We start from the raw sequence: 23,549 nt of genomic DNA, 5'->3' as shown, positions 1-23,549 counted from the left end.
TTTTTCAAAAGACAAAACTGACCTTTAAAGAATTTTTAAGAAAGAGACAAAGATTTTATAATGATGTTGACAGTTCATGGCATTTTAAAACAGAGGTTAAAATATGCTATAAGTCCTTTTATTTTATTTAATTTAGAATTTAGTCTCTATATTTTATTTTTAAGAATTTAGTCTTTTTTGACAATATTTATTTATTTTTGTTAAATTTGTTGTTGTACCATTTTAAAATAAAAAATTCATTTGGTAACTATGTTGTTAAGTAGTGGTAGATCTTAGCATTAAGTCTAGGATAGCTAACTAAATTTTTAAAAATTTTGAGGGTTTTAATGAGAATTTTAAATAATTTTGGCAGTTCCAATTAAAACTTTCAAAAATTTTATAGGTTTAATGAAAATTTATAAAAAAAAAATTATAAGAAGTCTAATTGAAATTTTAAAAACATTTCAAAGATTTAATGAGAATTTAACAAAAGAATTTTAACCGAGTTAACAATTAGACTGGCATTTTCAAATCCAAAAATAAAGGACTAAATTTTTTAAAATAAAAATATAAAAACTAAAATTTAAAGTTACAAAAAGTATACAGACTTATACGATAATTTTTACCTATGAGAGTTTATGAGATAAAACTTGAAAGACATTCACAAGGTTGAATTTTAAACCCCAAAATATATAAATATAATATTTTAATAAATCTGAAAATAATTAAACGAAAATGGATATTTGTTTTATGTTAGTATTATATATTATATTACAATGTTATGGTTAAATAAAGATATAAAGTTCATTTCTCTATTGCAATTTTTTTTATACATGTTACTCTCTATTGACCGAAAATTAGACTTGCAAGTGTACGTATCGTTCTAAATAGTATAAAATATCGATCTCACATAGACTAATTATTGATTGAAACGTCAATCATCAAATATTACTCTAGAACTTATTCAATTAATCGATAATCAATTGTAAAATTCTAACTAATTTTAAAGTAAGTAAAAATAAACAATGCAAATGAAATCAAATAAATAATCAATAGTAAAACTATAGGATTAGAATTTCATCTAACGTGCTCTAGCTAGTTAATTGATCTATTTTCGCCAAGTTTATTCTAACAGAGTTGATTATTAATTTGAGGAACTAAAATTCTCTTAATTCAATTCCAGGCAATTTAAGAACTAATATAATCTGACTATTGAGCTATATTCTTATGCCAATAATGTAGACCAAATTGATTAAGAACTACCCCAGTTATGGCTACCCAAGGTAATCAGGTATGTTCTTATCTTAATTACGAATCACAAGTTAGCCCATCTTATTAAGATGAATAGTTATTCATTCTAGACCTAAAATGAAAAGTCTTCTTCCAATTTTTTTAAGTTTTGTCAAACTACTATCTCACCAAACTATTATCAAAGATAGACAAGAATGAATAAATAATCTAAACTCTATTAACAATAAAAAGAGTTGGAAATAGATAACATTCAATTAATTAAGCATGAAATCTATTGTAACATTAGAAGAGAGATTTAGTTCATGGAGAATTTGGAAAACATCTTAAAATCAAAACAATAACTAGACATAATAAATGGAAACAAGAAGGAAAAAGGATGGAGAAACTCTATCTTCTCGTTGGAATCCATCTGTCAATTCTTGATGCATGAAAGCTTGGGTTCTTCCTCCTCTTTTTTCTCTTCTCTCCTTTTTGTTTTTTTTTTCTTCTTTTATAATCTCTAAAAATCATAACTTTTAAAAACTATCAAGTATATGCATTGCTCCAACGAGAAATCTTTCCATTGGAGTGAAAAGTTGTCTATTTGCTTTTGTTGGAGCGGGGACATTTTCTGTTGGAATAGAAATCTACTTATGTCAAGCTATTATTTCTCATGCTTTGTTGGTCCTATATTAGATAAAAACACATCGAAAACTACTCCGATTTAACACTATAAATATATAATTAACTTAAAACATTATTGAAATAAAATTTTTAAAATCTAAGAAAATTAAATTAAAAATTCCTAAAATCCTACTAAAATAAGGAACAAATAACTCTAAGGCCCCTTTGGATGCAACTAATCCTTTAATGCGTTCAGATTCCAAGCCAAATTTTACTCCAACTAGAGCGTGGCTGAGTTTGGCTTCTACTGGAGATATGTTTGGATAACACTATAGTGCCTCGACAGCAGTGAGGAAACTAAAACCCCAATGAAAGTAGAAAAAGTCCACTTTACCCATTTCATTTGTATTTATTTTTAATTAGTAATTTCTTATCATTTTTAATATTCATTTTAATACAAAAATTATGTTAATAACTTTTAATGATTATTATTTTAAAATAAATATGATTTTTTTTCTAAATATGAATATTATTTAATAAGTTTTAATGACTATTATTTAAGATAAATATAATTTTGATATATATACTTAAATACTTAATATATACTTAATAAATTTTAATTATTATTTAACATATATTTTAAAAAATATTTTTTATTAATAAATGTGAATATAATTTTAATAAAATTTAATTATTTATTCTATTTAAATACACATTTTCATCTAATATCCTCAATAGTCATTCTCTATTCTTACTTCAATGTTACAGTTGTGTTTGAATCTAAACACAGACCCTATGTTATTTCTAATCTTATTGCTATAGTATACAATCTCATCGTTACAATAACTAATCTCAACGCCACTATTATTTTTAACTTTATGGAAAGTAAACGCACCGACCATCTAAACTAATCTTAAGATATTAGAGCTTTCGGTCTCCATTTTAAGTTTTGGAACTAACTAAAATTTAAAAAAATTTGAAACTTTTAATGAGAATATTAAAATTTTAGGAGCCTAATTAAAATCTTAAAAAAATTAAGGATATAATTAAAATATTCAAAAACTTTGGGGCCAAGACCCTTGGGCCTGAAAGTTGGTTCGCCTCTTTCACTATAATTAATAAAATCACGTTATAATTAATTTGAATTTAACAAATAAATTTATATTTTTAAATTTAAAAATTAAAGAGATTAAATTTTAAATTTATATAGCATATTTTAAGTAAGAGAGATTATGAAATAAAACTTGAAAAAAGACTGACGAATTTGGAATTTAACTACCAAAATATATAAATGTAATATTCTAATCAATATGAAAATAATTAAACGAAAATGAATATTTTTTTATATTTAATATTTAGAGAAGATATTAAAATTTTAAAAGAAGAAAATATTTCATGTGAATGGTCTAAAATTTCAATTTAAAATTTGGGTAAACTATAAAAGCTGTCACTTTTGTTTGCCTCAGATTATATTTTAGTCACTTATATTTGAAATGTTACGTTTTAGTCACTTAAGTTATCATTTTATTACGAAATGATTACCTCCCTAATGGAAGTCCTATGTGCCAGTCCAAATGGGTTTTAAATGCCAACTTGAATGTCCTGCATGGCAGTCCAAATTAAATTTATTTAATTAAAAACATATTTTCATTCCAGTAACTGGACATCCAAGTTGGCATTGAAAACCCATTTAGACTGCCATGTAGGACTGCTGTTAGGGAATTAACGGAGTTGAACAATAGAGTGATCACTTCGTAACAAAACGATAATGTAAGTGACTAAAACGTAACAATTCAAACATAAGTGACTAAAATGTAATCTGAGGCAAACAGAAGTGACTATTTTTGGATTTTACCCTTAAAATTTTATAATATATCGTATCCATCAGGTAGTCACTGTTCTCTCAGTGGCTCTGCTCTGTGCAAAATGTTCAATAACCGTAGTGATGGAGAACGAAGTACCTGCCGTCCTAAGCCTTAAGTCGACGCTTGATGAGCTAGAAAATCCGCCGCCTGGTTAACCTCCCGAAATATGTGTTCCACCTTTACCAGCCACTCTCGATTCAGTAAAGAAACTGCTGCTGTACCACCACCTCTATTTTGCTTATCCCGCAGCAACTTCACAGCAGCGAAGCTATCAGATTCCAACACAACCTGGCCTAAAACCCATCTCCCAAGCAAGCGTCAGTCCATCATATATCCCCCATAGCTCCGCCTCCTCAGCTGTGGTGCGTCCAATATTTCGAGTAACACCAGCCACCCATTTGCTACAATGATCACGCAGCAGTCCACCTGAAGAAGCACATCGAACCACCTCCATCCATGATATTTTTCCTCCAATGCCGATAGGATTCGTAAATCAACTTGGATTAGGATTCGCTTCATTATTACATTATTACTTTCAACCTTTATATATATTACTTATATTAATTATTTCCTTTCAATTTTCTTTTTTATTATAGTTAATTGCATTGCAACATTGTAGTTTAATTTAAAAATATATTTCACAATTAATTTTAATTTCTACACAATAATTCTCGATACTATTATTACAACAACTATTTTAATCTCTTGTTACGATACCGTTACAATATCTAAACTTATCCCACAACTATTTATAATCTCATCAGATCCAACTTCACCTCTAGGGCATTAGAAAAAGTCTAACCTTGATATATATGTATATATATATAAGTAATTACCTAGATTAGAAAGGTAAATTACCGAATCCGAAAAGATGTGAAATTTAAACACATTCATTATTTGACACTAAACAGCTTTAGTTTCACACCATAACTTAATTGGTATAATGTCAAATTTAATTTTTAATGTTTTTATTTTTTTAATTTAGCCCTTATTAATTCTTTTGTTTAAGTTAAATTTAGTTTTATTTGACCTTCAACCTTTTAAAAAGAATTAAATTTGACCATCAATCTTTTAAAAAGAACATAATTATCTAACTAAAATGTTAAACGATCCACACATGCTTAATGCTATTTATTTTTAATTTTTTTCTTAAATTTTTTTAAATAAATTATTGATTGACGTGACATACATGACAAATAATGTAATGTCAATAGCATAAAGTATACATAGATTGTCACATGAGTTGTCATGCCAACATTATTAAAAGATTAATGTTACTCATTTCGAAAGGTTGATGATTAAACATAATTTAGAAAAAAATAAGAACCAAATTGATAAAATATATAAATATTTGAGGATAAAATTTAACATTATGCCATCCCAATTTAACCAATGTGGTTTTATTTATTTATTTAGTGGCTACAAATTTTCCCCAATTTATAGCCAATCAATGAAAAAAAAAAAGAAATTACATTTCCCTCTATAAAAACCCTAATCTGCCATTGTTGTCCAATAATTTAATAAATAAATAAAAACTCTTTCAACATATCCCCACCTCTTCGATCGTGGAAATTCCCCTCTTCCGTTTCGTTCCTTCCCCAATCTCTTAGTAACAGTCGTTTTCAAGATCCCAAAAGAATAAAAAAATTCACGCTTAATTCATATTCTGTATAAATTTGCGGCCTTTTCAACGGCGTGTTACGTTAAATATAGAGAGATTTGAAAAGATCGGTTTTTTCAACGGAATATTCGATCATGGGGTTCCTGCAAAAACTATGGGACGAAACGCTAGCCGGACCGATGCCGGAAAGCGGCCTCGGAAAATTACGAAAGTACGATTCGTTTTCAGTGAAACGATCATCGCCTGCACCGGATCATTATCATGATGATTATGATTATGAGAATAATAATAATAATAATGGTAAGATGATGATAACTAGGAGCATTACGATTCTTAGAAGCAACTCTGGTTTTAGAACTATGGAGTCAGGTTCGGCTCCCGGTTCTCCTCTTGGGTCTAGTACTCCTGCGACACCATTGTCACGTAAGTTCCACTTTCTTAACCTCCAATTGTTTAAATTTGGTTAAAGTATACCATAAGTCCTCATAATATCTTAAATTTGGAATTTAATCATATTTTTAATTTTAAAAATTTACTTTTTAAATTTCAAAATTCAACTCTAATTTTTTACAATGTTAAAAATTAAAATGTGAATTTTGAAAATTTGAGGAAGGGCTATAAATGAAATTATCCCATTGAATCGGGAGATAGGACCTACCTATCCTCTTTGACTATGCCCACTTTTTTTTCCTTAAAAATATAATTTTATCATATAATAATTTATAATTCATTTACGAGAGTAAAAATCTTTCCTACCGATTAGATTTATCTCTCTAATATTAAAAATCTATTCCAACTATGAGTCTAGAGATAAAACCTTTACTGAGTACAATACATACTCTGTTCGAGGTTACACCTCAATAGCCCTAGCTGTTAATCCCCTAATATGTACCTAAGACGTGTTATATATGTATATGGGTGCAGCAGGGACACCAGGTGGGGATTTAAAGAGGTTCATGAGAGGAAAATCGTCAGCTGAAGGCTGAAGCACTTGATTCCGTTGACCCCTTAAGTCACTGTTCACCATTGGTACGTTCTCTTTCTTTATCTTACCTTTTGTGATTTAAAATCTTTTTCATATTTACATTTATTTAAAATTTATAAATTATACTCATCTTTCAAAAATAGAAATATATAAAACATTAAATATTAATAAAAATAACATGTTTTATAAGAAAAAAAAACTGTATAGGCGAGCTAAATGATCATTTACAAATATGGATAAGATCTAATAAAATTTCAACCAATATTTCAAAGCGCTCAAATTTAAACTATTATGTATGTTATTGATGTTACATGAATCCAAACCGAGTTAAAACTTTATGAATGCCTCTTTTTAAGAATTTTCATCAATTTTCGCGTAGTCTTTCATAAGACTAGTTGAGAAAAGCAAAGGAAAATTAAGAGTTAATTGCACTTAACATCCTTAAATTATAACCTTCAATTTAATTTGGTTCTCAAACTTCAAAATGTTAAAAAAATAAAAATGGAAAAAAGGTAAAATATTGTCTTATTAACTTTTAAATTAAAACTAAAAATAAAGTCCAATGGTTAAATTAACTAATTACGGTTTTTAATTATAATTTTGTGTTTTTTTATTTTTATAATAACTTTTTTTAATTTTGGTTTGATATTTTAGGATTGTGATTAAGTGCTTTGGAACGTTGAGAGAGAAGCATATGACGAATTTTCTTTTGAAGAATCAATACATATATATGTGTGTATATATATAATAATAGATGGGTTTTTAACGGTGAGATAGTTTAGGGTGATTGGATCATGAACAATCCCAACCGTTAAATCACTTCTTTTTTTTCCTTTTTGGAGTTCTTGAGAGAGGAAAAAAAATAATTCTTTTTTTTTCTTTTTTAAAGTCTTTTGCACATAATATTTTTATATGATTTTCTAATCTGTGTATATTTTTAATCCTCTTTCAATGAAACTTTTGTTAATTTGAGTTTTTTTAATTATTTATTTCCGTCCTTATCATCAAAATTCTTTAATTTATGACCTTGATTTAATTTATTACATTAATTAAATAAAATTATTTAATTAAAGATAAAAGAGAGGGATCCTCTTAGTGTAAAATTGACTTTTTTCTTTTTGCATATTTATAGATTAATAATGATTGTTTATTGGATTGACATGATAGAGATATCAAATTAATTAAAAAATTTACATGCATAATAAGTACAATTTTATTAATAAATGCAATGGTCAAATAAAAACCCTTAAACTTTACATTATACTCAAATAAGCCCTTAGTATCCAAATAAATCCATAACGTTTAAGTTACACCTAAATAAAACTCTTATAAACCAATATTTCATTTGAAATAAGGACTAATTTAAATAAAAAAATCAATCTTTTGGGCTTAATTAAGTATAGTAAAAAGTATAAAGGCTTATTTAACATAAGTAAACTAGTTGTATTTGTTAAACTTGCTTAATATTATAAGTTTCATTCGAATATAAGATTCAATCTCGAAATTGTAATATCCTATTCTTTCTAATTACAAAGATTTCGATACATTTCGAAGTGGAGAAATATATGTATATATATATCAGAATAAGTATTGTTCGAGAAGAATTAATTGATCTAAATTTGCAAATTCTTATGGATTATTGCGAGGAAAGCTTACTTTTATTCACTTTGTAAAGGTGCAAATAAGATGGATGAATTTTGCCCACCCAATGTGAAGGAGTTTGACAATGCTACCTTAATGTTTAACCTTTCCTTCTTTGAGCCAACAAGTAGATTCATGTCCTGAAAATATATTTTTAAATTAAATAAATTAGCTAAATTGATCAGTTCATTTGATTAAATCGAAAATTTGATGAGGGTAATCATCAAAATTGGAAAAAAAAAAGAGAGAGGGTAAACTATGTTAGTAGTTACCCAATTATTAGTAAATTTATTTTTTTGTAATTCGACTATGAAAAATAACAACAATGGCACACATCTATTCAATTTTGTCTTTTTTGGTCACTTACTGGCAACTTTAACCCTCAATATTTATATATTATGTCAGTTTAGTCTTGATTTTAAAAAATTTGACCTTCAACATTTAGGCATTGAGTAATTTGGTCTTTTTTATAGTTTTGCTTTTCTTTATAACCCTTTCACCTAAAAAGCTAAATAAAAGAAAAAAGAAATTTTATTAGCGAAACTTGATTGAAAATATAATAAAATTCCAAGATCATAATTTTCATAATTTCTCATTCTTTTAAAATTAACCCTTAATCATAAAGAAAAGCAAAACTGCAAAAAACAAGAGACCAAATTACACAATGTGTAAATGTTGAGGGTTTGTTTTTTTTAGAATCAATACTAAATTGAAATAATTCATAAATGTTGAAAGCTAAAGTTGCTATTATGCCAATTTTAAAAGTTATCACCGTTAGCTACCTGGTGATTAAAAAAAGGTAAAATTAAATAGTTGGATGACGATTTTATAACTTTTCATAATTGTGTAACCAAAAAAGAAATTTACTAATAATTGAGTGACTACTAGTATAATTTACTCAAAAGAAATATTCCCAACAGTTCATACCACAGCCTTGTCAGGATTATCAAGATTGATATTTGGATGTACCCACCCAGTTTGTATTGCCTACATTTAACGAGAGAAAAACCCAAGTTTAAAACTATAATACAAGTTTTTCATAATCGTATTAGTATTCAAATCAGTCAAGTCATCAATTAGTTAATTCAATCAGTTCAATTAAATAAATCATTAAAAATAAAAAATAAAATTTGATTCAACTGTCAGTTCAACTGATTTTTTAGTTCATTTGAACTGACTCAACCGATCTAAAGCCTTTCTTTGGACCAGTACCCCGGCCAATTCCAAGTCTAACCTAATTTAAATAACATTGCTATAAACTAACTTGTTCATGGATTGAGTGACCGCCTGACCTAGTAGCCCGACTTGGCTCAAATCGAACTTCAGTGAGGATTTCTTTTTAATGGTCAAATTAAATTATAAAATTCTATTTTTCAATATTTTGTTATTTTTTAAATGGTAAAATGGACTATTTGAATGGGTTGAGTTGAGTCGGCTCAAGGCTAAGCTTAGATTTTTTTTTCTAGAATTATGTCGCAGCCTTGTTCCATTCAATCCATGCGCACCTCTAATTGTAAAATAAAATTGTTTAAGAGTTGGGTCTTCTGTTTGTTTGAGGTGAACTTAAAATAATTTAGATTTCCAACTAGTCCTAATAACAATAATATTTTTTATTTAAATTTAATTAGGGTTATATGAACAGATATCCTAAGTCAAATTCTAAATTATTTTTAATATTTAAAGTGTTCTAATTAAATCTTTAAATTAAATTGTCGTTACAATTAAATCATTTTCATCAGTTCAACTATTAACTTTGACATTAAATACCAGTTCGAATCTAACGGAGTTCTTTCTATAAACACGTTTGGCCTGATAAATATTTCTAAACAACTCAAATCCTAGTTTGCAATTAACTTAAAATATTACAACAAGACTAATGGGAGAACCCAATTGAAAACGATAAGTAGGTTTGAGAATTTAATTAGAATGTTTTAGAGATTACGAATCTCGAAGATGTTTGATGCAATTTTAAATTTTAAAAATTTATTTTTTAGAATAATAAAATCATGTTTCCGAATTAAACTTAAATGAATATTTTTTTCAAAAAATCCAAATCGCAACCCGACTCGGTTCATAGATAAAAACCCAAATCCCCCTAATTTGATTACCTTAATTGTAGCAATTGCATCCACAGCACCTGTTGCCCCTGCTAGGTGGCCAGTCATGGACTTTGTTGAGTTAATTTTCAACTGAAACAAAAAACAAATTAAAGTTTAGTTATTAAATTTCAAAAACAAATATATTTTTTAATATTTACATTTTAATATTATATAATTATTCTTTATTTGATATAAATTAATTAAAATATATTATATAATTAAAAAATAAATCGGGCAAAACTCTCTTCTCGAATGTCGAAATAAAAAATCAATATTTTTTAAAATAAACTCTTTTTATTCAAAAGCTCTCAAATATTATACAAAACTTGATCATAGATAAACATCTCAACCCCTAAATGCTTCTAGGCTCAAACTTAAATATGTAATTATCATTGAATCTTGAATTTAAATTCGATTTTGAATTTTTATTTTTTAAATTTATTAATGATTTGCTTACCTCCATATTGTTGCCGAAACAACGGACCAAGGCTGCAAATTCAATTAAATCCCCAACTTGTGTAGAAGGAGCATGTGCATTTATGTAGTTTACATCTTCTCTAGCAACTCCTGCTTTAGCCAATGCTTTCTCTATACAACGAACTATACCTGTAAATTCAGTTCGGTTATTGTTAAGTTTCAGCAGTTCGAGTAATTAAAATAGTTGAATTAAAATATCTTTAACGCTTCTCTCGAATAGTTTAGAGCTTAATCGAGTATTTTTTTAATTAATATTAAAGAATCTGGGTTCAAACTGAACTAATTTAAATTTAAGCATGATAATCGAGTCTTCTTACTAAGCAAATGAGTTTAATCAGACCTAATGGAGTGACTTGAACAGAATAATTTTGTCTCAAATTTTAGCTTAATTTTTAAAAAATGAATTCGGATCAAGATCGATTCTACTACACTATTAATTAAGATATAGTAACGAGGTAGGGTAGGATGGGTTTTTTGCTAGCCCTACCTTTAATGATTTCAATCCCTTCCTCGAACTTGATTTTATTTAAAATTTCTAGTTTAAATTTTGTTACTAGTTCCTATACTTTATGAAAGTTGTGGATTTAGTCCATTTAATTTTATTTGAGAAAAGCTCCTCGACTCTAACCTACTCCGCCCTATATATTACATAATTCTTTGGTAAATATTTTCAAATGCCCGAAGCTAAAAAATTTATACTGAACTCGATTTTTTTTTAAAAATAATGGGCGAAGTTCAGTTAGAATTTGATAAATTCAGATTATTTTGTCATTCTTACTACTAAGGCAAGAGAAGATTTATTTACCGTCGGGATGCGGCCGAGTCAAGTGATACGCATCGGCACTAGAGCTTCCACCCAAAAACTCGGCATAAATTCTTGCACCTCTTCGCTGCCATTATTAACACACAAGACAATAATGAAAAGGAAGGAAGTTGTGTTGGATACGAATATGCTTTTTTTTTCTTCATATATTTAGAGAATTATATCTAGTATTCATGTCTAAATATGTATTAAATTCTAATGTTAAATTCGAATATTTTAAGAAAAAAATGGAAAAGCTTGTGTAACATAGTTCAATTATAAATTTTTTTCTCTTTAGATACCAAATCATCATAATTGAATAGTACAAATTTATTTTATTGAAGGGGATTAACTCTTTCGAGATAAATCTTCAAAGTGTCGTCTACTAAGAGTTAGTGGACTCATCAATGGGTCAATATTGCCATCAACCAAGGTTTTGCTTCTCGACTAAGAGAAAGCCCAAGTGTATGAGACTACTTGAAGAGATGGTGAATTCAACAGAGTGGGATGGCCTTGTTGGGACAGACCGTACGTGATGCATAGCTACCTAACAATGATATGTGAGCATTTGTAACCCTGTGTAATTGCCCTTTATGTTGTAGGGTAAGCTTGAGACCGTGCATATTGCCCTTAAATGCTCACATTTCCTTGTTAGGTAGTCGAGCGCCACGTACGGTCCGTCTCGACAAGGAGATCTCACTCTGTTGAATCTATCATCTCTTCAGGCAGGCTCATGTATTGGGCTTTTACAAAGTTGAGAGACAAGATCGAGAACAATACCGACCCGTTGATGAGTCTATTGATTCCAAACAAACAACACTTCAAAGGTTTCTCTCGAAAAAAACAAAAACCCCTCTACATATTTAGATAACCAAACCCCTATAGCCATATTTGAATGTGCATTTCATATAAAATAAATCTATAATCAAAATTAAGAAAAAAAATTATACCAAATCCTTAAAAAATATTGACAACTATAATAAGAGAAATGTACCTTGGCATGTTCTAATTCTTCCAAGAGCAAAACACCAGCTCCATCTCCAAGGACAATTCCATCACGATTCTAATTTTAAAAAACAAAAGAAAGGAAAACGGTGTTTAATTCCAAATTTCATCTCTCTACCTTACAAATATTGAGATATTAGTCCCCATACTTTGATTAATCAAAATTTGATCCTCGTACTTTATGAAATTGAGAAATTAATCCAATTTGATAACACAAATAAACCTTCTTGTTAAATAGTTGACCTGAAAATCAGCAATTCAATAATACATAAAAAAATAAACAGCTTTATGTTTACTTTTTTATTATTATTAAAATTGGATTAATTTCTCAGTTTTGGTAAAGAATGAGGATAAAATTCCTACAAATTTAAAATAGAGGAAATAATCTCTATTTTCTTAAATTAGAATGATTGAAATTCATAATTAGACCAAAAATTATGTAAGAGGCCGTCATTGAAAGAGCTTGAAGTTGTAGGGTATTACAGTGTCCCAAGGACATGAAGCTTTGGTCGGGTCACAGTCCCTCTTAGACAAAGCTTTGCATGACGCGAAACCTGCCAAACCTTCATTTATAAAAAATAAAAAAAAATAAAAAATAAAAAAAATGAAGGTAAGTTCATGATCTAAAAGAAATCATGTGTATATATATTATCTTAATAAGATAGTAAAAGTACTATAAAAATTCCTGTATTAAGAGTTGGATTGCATTTTATCTCTTCTATTCAAAAAATGGATAAATTAGTTACTTGGTCTTTCTGTTAAAAATTCTATTCAATTCTACTATTAAAAATTGGTCTTTATATGTCGGCATGAGGTATCATGACATGCCACATGTCACTGTTTAGTTTTTTCATTATTCACGCTGGTTTTTAATCGTACAAATTGATGAAATTTTTAACAGAAAGAATCAATTAGCTTTGATCTAATATACAAAGACTAATTTGTCTAATTTTTGAGTAAATAGGGCAAAATACAATTTGACTTCTAGTATAAGGACCTCTATTGTACTTTTACCTTAATCTGATTTTTCAGTTTTATTTCTAAGTATTTGTATATGATATTTATGTTTGAAATAGATTTAAGTATTAGGACATGGATGAAACCAGGAATTTTTAGATTAAAATTAAATTTTAAGAGTAAAAACATAATTTTTTGTTATATTAGTTTATAATTTGAAAGTTTTTAGAGAGAATAAACTGTAAACTTATCATTTTAGAGGAAGTCAAGGCATAAAAAGACTTGAAAATAAAACTAAAAACACTCTGTATTCATATATGTACCTATATCCATTCATGCTTAAGTAGAACTGGCGAGTAGACATTGACTCTCTAAAATGATAAAATTATTTTAAGTCTTAAAATTTTAAAAATAAAATTATAAATTAAATGTAATAGTAAAATTATATTTTATTCCTTCAAAAATTCATAATTTAAAATTTACCCCTAAAATGGATTTTTGGCTTCCCCAGTCTAACATAAGGTATATATAAGTATACCTATTGGATGAACTCCGGCATCGGAACCACCACAAAGCATCATGTCCTGCAAAATCATCTTATAGTATTGGATACAGATACTTGATCTAACATAAATAGGTCCAATTTTAAATGATTTACATATATTTAAATATTAATTTTTGTACTTATGTTTAAATATATTGGGTCAAGGATGTAGCTAGCAGTGCTGATAGTGCCTTTGGCCACCCTAAAATGATATTTTTTTCAATTAAATTCTTTAAAAATTTTTAAATTTTAAATTATAAAAGTAAAATTACATTTTATCCTTTCTGAAAATGATAAAAAAATTGATTTAATCTTTTAAAAATTATAAAGATAATCTATTAAAATAATAAAATTTTAATTTCGACCTCCTAAAAAAAATTTTCTAACTTCGCCCCTACGTCAAATATAATATCAAATAAGTACATATAAAACAAAAAGAGAAGTTTAGAAAATTGAATCCGTCTAAATTACTATTTAATAATTAATAAATATTTATTTAAAATTTAATTATAAATATTAATTTAAATAGGTTTAAGAGTTAAAAAAAGTTTTTGTGTTTTTTCAAAAAATCAATCAATTCAGCTCTTTGATTAATTTTTGTTGTTGACTATTATTGTACTAACATGACTATTAATGACTGTTGAGTCTACCGTTGTGATCTTAGCGTTATTTCATGTTAGCAAAAATGAAAAAAATAATTAAAATTTCAAGTTTAAAATGAATTTGAATAAATAGAAATTCAAGTACATTTGAATCCAGACATTGCTTTGTCCATATTCATTTTGAACATAGTTCGTTAAATTATAAAACATTATAAAAATATTTAAAAAGAGAAACGGTGGTTCTTACTTTTCTTTCATTTCACAACAGGTAAATCTTTTTATTATTATTATAGGTTTTGGGATATTTGAAAGTGATTTTCTCAACGACCTGTTAGTCGCGAAGGGAGGAGGTGATTTTATCTTTAAAAAATATAAAATTTTAAGTTAATATATGATAAAAATATAATTTGATCTTTTAAAAATACGAGAATTATAATTGAGTCTTTTTAAAAACCATAAAAATATAAGATAAGGCAAAATTAAATTTTAATTCTTATAAAAATATATAATTTAATCTCAACTCTTTAAATTTGTTAAAATAATTTGTATATTTTCCTAATTTTACTGACACAGGCCATCACATTATCATCACAACGATTAACTCAACAATTATTAATGAACACATCAACACTGTAATAATAAACAACCAAAATTATTGGCAAAAAAAAAACGAAATCAATGTATTTTTAATGTTTGAAAGCATAATCAAAAGTATTTTTCTTCATTGATTTTTTCCAAGTACTAAAACTTTGTTAACCCTTAAAGCTATATTAATATATATATATAATATTTTTAAGTCAATTTAAAAGATGAATCGAGCTAGGGTTCTAATATTCAAGGTCGAGATTTAGCTTATTTTGTTTTTTAATTGTATAGTATATTATTATTATTTTTTTACATATTATGCAATTTATATCATCTAAAAATTAAATACTTATTAATATAATATAAATATTTAAAAATGTGTTAATTTGTATATAGTTAAATAAAACAAGTTGGACTTTTTAAAAGATTAAGCCTGAACAATTTTGGATTAATAATTAACAAATATTAATAAGTTTAGATCATATTTAAAACCTATAATCGAGATCAAGTCCAGTTTAGTGAATAATATTGTGTTAATACCATATATAAATTAAACTTAACACTTTTTAAAATTCGATAATCATGTCATATATAGATTCATCGTAAATCTGACCGGACTCATAAACCCCTTTAACATCCATAAATTAAGATATAGAAATGAGTGACTCACAGTTATTCCATCAATAATGTGACCAGCTGCACTAAGTATACAATGATTGCTTGTTGCACAACCTGCGTTAATTATGTAGTTTGGACCCATCCAACCCTGTGATTTAATTTTTTAAAAAATATATAAAAAAATAAAAATAAAATAAAATTTGATCTGATGTTAACTAATTATATTTAATTATATTTAATTCAATAAAAATTAAAATAAATTTGTTGAGAGAAGGCCAACTCCATTAGAAAAAGCCTGTGAAATGTTATTCGTCAAAAACTGTGAGACCCATCAATGGGTTGGTATTATTTTCGGTGAGAGTTTTGTCTCTGGACTCAACAGAGAGCCCAAGTGCCTAAAGAGGTTACATGAAGAAACTAACGAGTTTATAAAACACAAGCACCTTGTCTAAGTGCCTATGAAGGAGAACCACTCATCAAGAAAATCTCATATTTTCGCTTGGAGGGATTTAAACCAATGTCCTATAACGTATAGGGCATTGTGGGATAAATATACTAATAAATTTACCTTCTAGAGCATATAAGACCCTTAAACTCTTTGAACTTTGTCATCTGTTCAAGCACTTGAGCCTTAAGCAAAGTCGGGAGACAAATAATACCAACCCATTAAAAAATTTATAAACTCTCAACTAATTATTCATTCAAATACTTCTCCCAATAAAATCAACTCTTTTCCTCAAACCTTTAATCGATTTTCAATTACTATTATTATGATTTGAATGAGTGGTGTAGGTACCAATTCAATTGCTAGTGCTGCGCAACCCATGTTGTTTCCTGCCATAGGCACACTAAATGGATTTGGCCTCCTTGAAAGAATTAACATATTTTCAAACCATTCGTAGAAAATCTGTTTCAAAAATATCCACAAAATTCACAATTAGAGAGAATTAGAAGAAAAAATTCTTTACTCTTAATTGAGTCTGAGTGTCGGATATAAGTTTTGTAATATATATATATATGAATATATTCAATAGTTTTAATTTTTTTTTATATTGGTGTTTGAATATGTATCAAACACAACTATTTGACTGATAAAATATACTCTTACCATTTGGGACCAACTATGTTCTAGCACCATCACAACATCATCCAAGTTGGTGCTCGAGCACCATCGACACCAATTAGGACACTGTTGATCTTTAGTTTTCGAGTACTATCGGCACCAACTGATCTTGGTGAAGTAGATTTATCTAAGGGTCGAGCTATCCGTGGATCGAGTTTTGGATTAAGTTTTTTTTCTTAATTTGAGTAAGTTCGATTCTACCTAGATTACCATCTAATAATAAAATCATCTTAGTTTATTTTATTAATTTAATTATAAATAAAGGTATCTATGATCAAGCTAATTGTAGTTTAGGTCAAGCTTATATGTATGGAATCATCACCATTCATGTTTGTTCAAGCCTAACTTGACTCAACCTGATATATGAGTTCTCAAAATTTTTTGAATTTTGAGAAAATATTTGTAAATTAATGGTTATAACCTAATCCATTTTAGGCCATACACATTTTTAAAAAATATTAACTTTATTTAATATCTTATAATTTTATTCTTACTTTATTAAAATTTTAAATCTAATATATAAATTAGTCATATTTATAAATAATATATTATAACATTATTTATCTTGTTTAAACTTTAAATATTAGAGATCAAGTCGGACTCTCTTATTTAAACAGACATAAAATTTTTAATGTAACTCATTTTCAAACTTAATATTTTTTTTCAAACACTTTCAAATATTTTACGATTTTTTCGATTTTAAAATATAGCTTAACCCTTTGACCATTCTAACTATGAAAAATAATATATACATATATATATGTATATATGTATATATATACATATATAAAAGAATTGAATCGTGTTTACCCTTAAACCTCCCATTGCAGAGCCAACAATAATCCCACATCGAGTTTTATCAAGCTGTCCATTGACTTCATCGGAAATCCCGCCGTCGGCCAAGGCTTTTTTGCCGGCGGTTATAAGGTAAAGCATAAAGTTATCAGCTCTCATTGCAAGCTTTGATGAAACAAAACCTTCCGGAGAGAATGACTTAAGCTCAGCACCAATTTTCTGTTTTTTTAATAAATAAAATAATCAAAATATGTCATTAGTCCCTATACTTTTACAAAAATTGAGTTTTAGTCATTGTATTTAAAAAGTTAAAAATTAAATCTTTACATTTTCAATTTAAAAATCCTAATCGAATTGTTGACTCCAATTTGATATGTTTATTAACAGATCATATATATGTGACATGGCGAGTGGGAAGCCAAAACTGTTCTTAAAAAATAAATTTGAATTATAAACTTTTGGGAAGGTCCAATAATGCAATTTTATTATTATTTTAACTTATAATTTTATAAATTTTTAAAAGGATTAAACTATAACTTCACCATTTCTTAGACCAATGTCCTTATTTGCCTTTGGCGCATGGGCTGCACTAGAGGGTATGCAGTGTGTTTAACCCTCTAAGATGAAAATTTTTTATTTTAACCGTTTAAAATTTAAAAAGGTTATATATTAATATATGATAAAATTACAATTTTGACCCCTAAAATAATAAAATTGTGATGTAGTCTTTCTAAAAATTATACAATTTTAAGCTTATAATGAAAAATTGCATTCTGATTATCATAAAAAATTTAATTTAATTATGCTACCCTTGGCATATGTTATTAGGGAATAAATCTCAAATTTTGTCAATTAGCCAAAAAAATCAACTAAGAGTTTAATGTTGGATCAAAACTTTCAGACATTTAAAGAAAATTGATAAGTTATGATTCAATTTCTGATCGCTAAGAACTTACAGATGGAAGCTGAGAAGTGTCGAATTTTTCAATCTCTGTTATGCCACTAATGCCTTGAAGAACATTGTTGTAGAACACGTCCGGATCCTCACCGAGCGCCGTTACAAGGCCAATCCCCGTCACAACGACACGCCGCCGCTTGTTTGTCGGCTTTTCTTGGTGTATCACTGGTTTGTTTGCAGTCTGTAAGGAAACCGCCATTGTTGTACCTAAAAGGAAAAAAACCTGTTAGGAATTGAAACTTTTGAAATTACATGCATATCGGGTTGGATTAAATCGAGTTTTATTTTAAATTTTAAGTTTGAATTAAAATAATGATTAGAAACAATCTCTCCTTAACCTATAAATAGGAGGATAATGAGCTTTAACGTGCTCGAACCCACGTCTTCTTGTATTGACAATAATATCCATGCCAATTGAGCTAACATTCAATCGGCTAAACTTAATTATTTAATTAAACTCAATTAAATTTGTTTATTTAATAAAAGATTAATTAGTTCAATTCTCGTAAGATCAAATTCAAGTATCAAATAAATTTTTTTCGTAAGTTTACATTTTAATCACTTAACTTTAAAAAGTTACAATCATTCGAAATTTTTTACTCAAATCACTGGATTGTTAAGTTATCAAACTAAAGTACCCTTAAAACTACTCGAATCAAACATTAAGATATTCAAATTCAACCTTTCGATAGCTTGGTTTGCTTGAGGTCAATTCTGTCGAAACCAAGCTAAATTATAGGATTTAAAAGAAAAAAAAATTCGAGTAATTTACGAAAACAAATAATATCAATACCTCTCTTGCAAGTGGTGTTATTGAGGCAATGAGATTGAAAGATGGGAGAGGTGAGTGCCATGGAAGAAACCAGTAGAGAGCTCAGAGATGAAGCGGCGGCCATTGAAGAAACCGATCGATGAAAAATTAATCTTTTTTTTTTAATAAAAGAAAGATTAAAGGAAGCTCAAATAGAGTAGTTGATAACCCTGAAAAAAGGTGGAAATAATGGATTTAAGACTTGAATTTAGGGTTTATAGCAAACGAAAATAAAAATGCGAAATGCATGCAACGTTACGTATAGGGCAGAAAACTGTTCACATTATATGTATAAAAATATATATAGGTGAATGTACCTAAGAGGTCCCTCTATTATTGGTATCTAATCAAATTAGTCCTTCTATTATTAAATAGATCAATTTAGCCCTTGTAGTATTAAAATAATCAAATTATAAGATCAATTTGGAATAGATTTAACATTTATTATTTAAAAATATTATTTATTGTTTAGCAAAGTTAATATTTTTAAAGTTTTTATGGTTCTGTAAATGAAATTTTTGGTTTGGAATAGAACTGCAATTGAAAAAAGAATTCAATACATTTTTATACAGTAAATATTAACTCTGTTATAATTTGGACTTATTTGATTCTTTTTAGTAGTATAAGGACTAAAATTATCCATTTAATACTAGAGGGACTAATTTGATTCAATCCTTATAATACAATGACCTCCCAATAACTTTAACCTACATTTATATATACACAATAGTTAATCTATCACACCCGACCTTTGAGAGTGGAATTTCCAAGGCTATTTCGGTTAGCAAAAATTAAGTATGGATTGGTGGAAGATTATTCGCTCCTAAATGGATTTAAGGAGGTTAATTGGTTGGATTTTTTTGTTCGACCATTATTGGATAGGGAGCTAGTTTTGCTTAATCGATTAAAGGAAATTTTTTGCAAGAAGGTGTTGGTGCCGGATGTGGAGGATTGATTGATTTGGGTCCATGATAATAAGGGGGTGTTCTCGGTGAAAAAAATTATCGGAATTATTAATTGAGGAGGGAGTGGAAGACTTGAGTTTTAATTTTGATAAGATTTGGAAGTTGAAGGTGCCTCCTAGAGTGAGAAGTTTTCTTTGGATGATCTCAATTGTTAGACTCCCTACTAAAGATTTCTTGAGTAGAAGAGGTTTGCATTTTAGCAATTTAGAGAGGAGTTGTCCTTGGTGTAATAGAGAACCAGAGAAAGTGGAACATCTTTTTTTCAGATGCAAGTTCATTAAAGGGTTTTGGATGTAGCGACGTAAAAATTTAGTTTTACTTGGTTGCTAATTGTGGCAATCTATTGAAAACTTGAAAACTGAAATTTGATTTTAAAATAAACAGGGAGTCGCCACCAATCTTTTTTTTTAGGGTGTGATCGGACACCTATTAGATTCTTTTATTTTTAAAACAAAAAGAAGGCCGAGTTTAGGTCTACGTTAAAATGCAGAGAAAAAGTAGGGTTCGGGAGTCGGTTACGCGCGAGGAAGGTATTAGCACCCTCGTGACGCCCAAAATTGGTATCTCATAAACATGTGTCGTCTTGATTTTCAAAAATACGAATTCAATGTAACATTTAGTTGCGATCCAATTGAAAAGACATGAAATTTTAGTTTTCGATTTTTGAGAAGGATATACCATTTTAACACGAGCCGACAAATTCATCCAACATAGCGATGAAACTTACGGTTTAATGTTAAATCAATACATTGCCTCACTTATTAAAAACAAGAATAAGATTTTCGAAATAATGCAAAGCAAATTGATGTGAAATAAAAATAAATAAAAGAGCCAGAAATATATGGAAGCGAACAATGAATATGACAATAATGAAAAAAAAACAATAACAATGCATGCGAGATTAAACGTAATAATAGTATCAAATACGAGAAAACAATGAATATATATAATAATAACGGTATTAAGAATATGCACGCCAATATATATATGTGAATAGTAGTAGTGTCAGAAATATACTATACATAATATTCGAAATATATACATGAAATAGTCAAAATATATATATACTACTTATATAGTCAATATATACATGATGTATAAAAAAATTTAAATCTTGAAAGATGTATGTACATAGTAACACTAAAATACACGCATAATGCATACCTATATAATATATAATGAATATGTACAAAGTACATTATAAATACTAATAACATAAAGAAAATTATATACATTGATAATACTATATAAATACATGTATATATATTTTAAAATGAATACATAATAACATTAGAATAAAATAATAAGTATAGTAATAACTGTAGCACCCCAAACCCGGCCCAGAAGTTATGGCCGGATCCGGCATGCCACATCAAAAACGTAAAAAAAAAATTCATTCTAAGTCCAGAAAATCGTACTTGATGTTCAAAAGATTAATTCATTAAGGGTTAAAGTGAATGGAAGCTGTGCACCAGGTAGGAAACCAGAAAAGAGGTGGTGAGTCCATCGGACTGCTTAAGTACCAAGCTCCCTTCGGATCCAATCCTAGACATGCATACCGCCATTGCCACACCTTAACGTCATGGATATTTCTAGGAAACCGATTCGATTAAGTCATTTTTAGGAAAAGTGATTAATTTTGGAAAATACTTTCATTGCGGAAACTTTGCTTGTTGTCGTGTTATTTTGAAATCAACTGTTGTTTTTGAAAACGCGCCCTAAAGCTATCCAATTTCAACAGTTAAAATAAGTATTACCTATCTTAGTAATACATATTAAAAACCATAAAAAATAATTAAGCGGCCTTATTACATTTAAAAACCCAAAACTTTAAACGTAAATAAAAGGATGTCCAGTTCACCAGAAGAAAATCAAACTTTCAGAACGGGTAGCCACTCCGAATTCCCTCACAGCTCCAAGCCCACTATGGTTGGGGATTTCCTGCGTGGATGAGAATAAAAGGGATGAGTTTGGGGAAACTCAATGTGTAAGGAAAACCCATTCAAAGCCCAAGTCAGCTCAAGCCTATTGGGCTTAAGCCCATTCAGGTAACAGTGGTACTGGGCCAGAGCCCTTTTCAGATTACAATAAACTGGGCCTTAGCCCCTTATTCAGATAACAATATGGCCCATAGGCCCATTTCAAAATACATGCAACATCAATAACATATGCAAGCCCATTTGGGGAGACTACTCAACCCACCAACCACTACACTCCACCCGTACCAGCCATACACTCCATGTGGGGAATAGCTCAACCCACCCAGCCCAACACTCCACAGTTGCAGCCTTGCTGCTCAGTTAACAGTAAATTGAGGCAAAGCCTCCAGTATGTGGACACGCCACTTTCAGTACTTCCTCCGCCAATATCCCAATCCCATGCATCAGACAATAACAACATGGCATGCAGTAAATAACAACAGTCAAACATGCATTTAGGTCAATTTAACCCTAGGGGTATTTCGGTAATTTATCTACTAGGGGTAAAACTGTAAATTTTCCACTTTTAAAGGTATTTCAGTAATTTATCTATTTTAGGGTTTTTCATGCATATTCCTACCTTTCACGTACTAACAGAATCACTACCGAGGGTTCTTACCGAATTGGGCCCGTTGGCCCATCATTCCAATTTTGGCCCATTAAGCCCAAAAATATCGAGGGCACAGAAATCATGCACTTTGCAATCCAAATTTTGCAGCTTACCAAAAACATTAATCGATTTACCTCACGAGCATTCGCACACTCGCAAATCTACAAAATACCGGTTTTCGGCATTTCAGATTTTCGACTTTTACCGATCTAGACTAAGAAAGAGGGTGTTAGTTACACACCTGTTTGCGACGATATGCTGACGAAATCCACACACGAACCGCCTACAATTGGATTACTAACACGTTAATCTAACTATTCAAATACAAATTACGTATTAACCCCTTACAATATTCGGCCAACCACACCTACAGATCATAGTAAGCTTATAAGAAAACAATAAGCAACTCATTAACAAATTTTTGTCAATGTTTACCACATAATTATAATTTTACTGCAAGCTGTCTTCCTAAGCAATAGTCACTAAATTATTTATAACTGGAGCTACGAAACTCCAAATCAAGTTCCGTTAATTTTCCCTGAAAATAGACTCATATATCTTCTATCCATAAAATTTTCAGAATTTTTGGTTTAGCCAATCAATACCAGATTTTTCTCAAAGTTTCCCATGTTTCATTGTTTGAGTAATCTGACCACTCTTCATTACGAATCAAA

At 28.6% G+C, this 23,549-nt stretch overlaps 2 protein-coding genes across 4 annotated transcripts; one reads left to right on the top strand and one right to left on the bottom strand.

Moving 5' to 3' along the window:
• Window positions 1–5,205: 5,205 nt before the first annotated feature.
• On the top strand, window positions 5,206–7,286 carry LOC107890265 (dormancy-associated protein homolog 4). 2 transcript variants are annotated; one of them, XR_001681899.2, is made up of 3 exons: window positions 5,211–5,742; window positions 6,244–6,348; window positions 6,959–7,286. XR_001681899.2 is itself a non-coding variant. In XM_041076289.1 (2 exons), exons 1-2 carry the CDS (start codon window positions 5,454–5,456, stop codon window positions 6,303–6,305), a joined length of 351 nt encoding a protein of 116 aa, XP_040932223.1. In that variant the 5' UTR covers window positions 5,206–5,453; the 3' UTR covers window positions 6,306–6,352. The 2 variants fall into 2 exon arrangements, 1 of the variants encoding a protein (XP_040932223.1); XM_041076289.1 differs by lacking the exon at window positions 6,959–7,286 and having other exon boundaries at window positions 5,206–5,742; window positions 6,244–6,352.
• A 482-nt stretch (window positions 7,287–7,768) lies between these two features.
• LOC107890264 (3-oxoacyl-[acyl-carrier-protein] synthase II, chloroplastic) lies at window positions 7,769–19,505 on the bottom strand. Of its 2 annotated transcripts, XM_016814741.2 has the most exons (13): window positions 19,304–19,504; window positions 18,509–18,717; window positions 17,568–17,771; window positions 16,431–16,541; window positions 15,687–15,782; window positions 13,824–13,869; window positions 12,812–12,891; window positions 12,318–12,386; window positions 11,327–11,411; window positions 10,502–10,650; window positions 10,054–10,134; window positions 8,873–8,932; window positions 7,769–8,085 (listed from the first exon to the last, which is right to left on the bottom strand). In XM_016814741.2, the coding sequence occupies exons 1-13, from the start codon at window positions 19,404–19,406 to the stop codon at window positions 7,963–7,965; spliced, it is 1,416 nt and encodes a 471-aa protein (XP_016670230.1). In that variant the 5' UTR covers window positions 19,407–19,504; the 3' UTR covers window positions 7,769–7,962. The 2 variants fall into 2 exon arrangements, with proteins under 2 accessions (XP_016670230.1, XP_016670231.1); XM_016814742.2 differs by lacking the exon at window positions 8,873–8,932 and having other exon boundaries at window positions 19,304–19,505.
• Window positions 19,506–23,549: the final 4,044 nt, after the last annotated feature.

Source organism: Gossypium hirsutum, chromosome A09 (assembly GCF_007990345.1).
Source record: "Gossypium hirsutum isolate 1008001.06 chromosome A09, Gossypium_hirsutum_v2.1, whole genome shotgun sequence".
NCBI lineage: Eukaryota > Viridiplantae > Streptophyta > Magnoliopsida > Malvales > Malvaceae > Gossypium > Gossypium hirsutum.
Note: the sequence above shows the minus strand (reverse complement) of the source record. Positions and strands in the feature narration are given on the sequence as shown.